We start from the raw sequence: 1,705 nt of genomic DNA, 5'->3' as shown, positions 1-1,705 counted from the left end.
CACACCAACCCCCCCCCCAAAAAAAAAACACACCAAAAAACCCCCCCCAAAAAACCCAAAAAAACACAAAAACAAAACAAAAACAAAAACAAAACAAAAACAAACAAACAAAAAAACCCAACAAAAACAAACGAATAAACAAACCAACAAACACATAAGATTATGAAGACACCCTGAACACTTCTCTGATAGAGGACTCCATTGATGTGGATGCGTTGGGAACCCACTGTTTTGACCACTCAAAGTGGAGAAGTAGAGCCGTGACCATTGCAGCAAGGCTTTTGAGAAAAAATACAGACTCTGTAAAGCAGAAGTAGTCCGAGAAAAAACCCACATGTATCACGACTGTCAAACCCTGACAGTGACCTCTTAAATAACCTTACAGTAACAGCATATTATAGAGGTAGACAAGAAAGAAGATGGCAGGACAGCATCAAAGAGAGGATTGGTGCAACCTCGACACGGAAAACACCTGATAAAACAGAGTGGAGGTCGTTGTTGGAGGGATACATCCAGTAGTGGAAGACACAACGTCTGAAAAGAAAGAAAAAAAGAAAGAAAAAAAAGAAAAAAAAGAAAGAAAAAAAAAGAAAGAAAGAAAAATAAGAAAGAAAAAAAGAAAGGAAGAAAGAAAGACTTACTTTACTTTTCTGATTCAGCGGCCATCTGAGTTCTAGCCTTTCGGCCGGAAAGAAAGAGAGAAAGAACATCATTATTATAGTATATCGTGCTGAAAGGAGCGTTAAACCTGTACAGTTTTCCATCTTTTTGTGTCCACAGACAGCTGTATAAGCGCCTGGTGTGTCCTGAATTCTGCACGCTGATGACCCTACATGAGGGCGAGTCATACGCCACACAATCAGTCACACGCACCGACAAACTAGGGCTCCTCATCTCTGGCACGTGAGTAACTGGGTCATTTGTGAAAATAATGTAACGACTTATCATCATCATCATTCAGTGCCAGATCTGCGGCAGACATCGACGATCATGGTTCTCCGTTCATTCCTTTGCTCGGATGCTCTTACAAAAGCTACGTTTCCCTGATCTTTCCCTGTCACCCATTTGTTTAGGTTCCTTAAGTAGGTACTCTGGGCCTACTGCCTCGCTTGCCCTCAATTTTGCCAGTGAGAGCTAGATGTTCAAGACCCTTATATCTATTCATGGTCTTCAGAGGTTAGGCTACCGGACTTGTAATCGTGAGATTGTGGGTTCGGGGGTTCGAGTGTCAGCACGGTCCGACGTTGAGTCCCTGGGAAAGGCACTTTGCACGGATTTCCCTGTTGGTTTAGTCCTTTCGGGGAAGGACGGTAAACTCTGAGGTCCCGCCTCTTAAATAACCTAATAGTGTTGATGGGGGCGTTACACCTACACCATTTCATCATTTTCCAGAGGCAGGGGAGTTAAAAAAGAAGATTTGAACAAAACATAGGAACCTGGTTTGGAACAACTCAGGCAGGCAGAATAGCGAGAGACATACTGGTTCATTGTAGGAAGTTCTGAGAATCAACGTCCGACTTATGGAAATGCTAAGAAGTAGAAGAAAGTAGGCTTATAGCTCTCTTTGCGAACTGTTTGGCCTAATGCGCAGCATCTGGGGTACCGTGGGGGTCGCAGTGGAGATACATAATAATTATAGTTTACAGGAATAGAAAACAACGGGCTCTGATCCTCGTGATGCACGAAGAAATTGAGGGGGGGAGGG

General features: G+C 43.2%; 1 protein-coding gene across 1 annotated transcript in view; it reads left to right on the top strand.

The window, feature by feature from the left end:
• LOC101854461 (blood vessel epicardial substance-B-like) overlaps positions 1–1,705 on the top strand; it is a 152,353-nt gene that overhangs the window by 28,263 nt on the left and 122,385 nt on the right. Inside the window, exon 4 of the mRNA XM_013083802.2 lies at positions 781–903. Coding sequence (XP_012939256.2) covers positions 781–903 — 123 coding nt within the window. The remainder of the gene's footprint in view (positions 1–780; positions 904–1,705) is intronic.

The sequence above is a fragment of the Aplysia californica genome, unplaced genomic scaffold (genome assembly GCF_000002075.1).
Source record: "Aplysia californica isolate F4 #8 unplaced genomic scaffold, AplCal3.0 scaffold00011, whole genome shotgun sequence".
In the NCBI taxonomy this organism is placed as follows: domain Eukaryota; kingdom Metazoa; phylum Mollusca; class Gastropoda; order Aplysiida; family Aplysiidae; genus Aplysia; species Aplysia californica.
The sequence above is the reverse complement of the archived record's forward strand: the minus strand, read 5'-3'. Positions and strand labels throughout refer to the sequence as shown.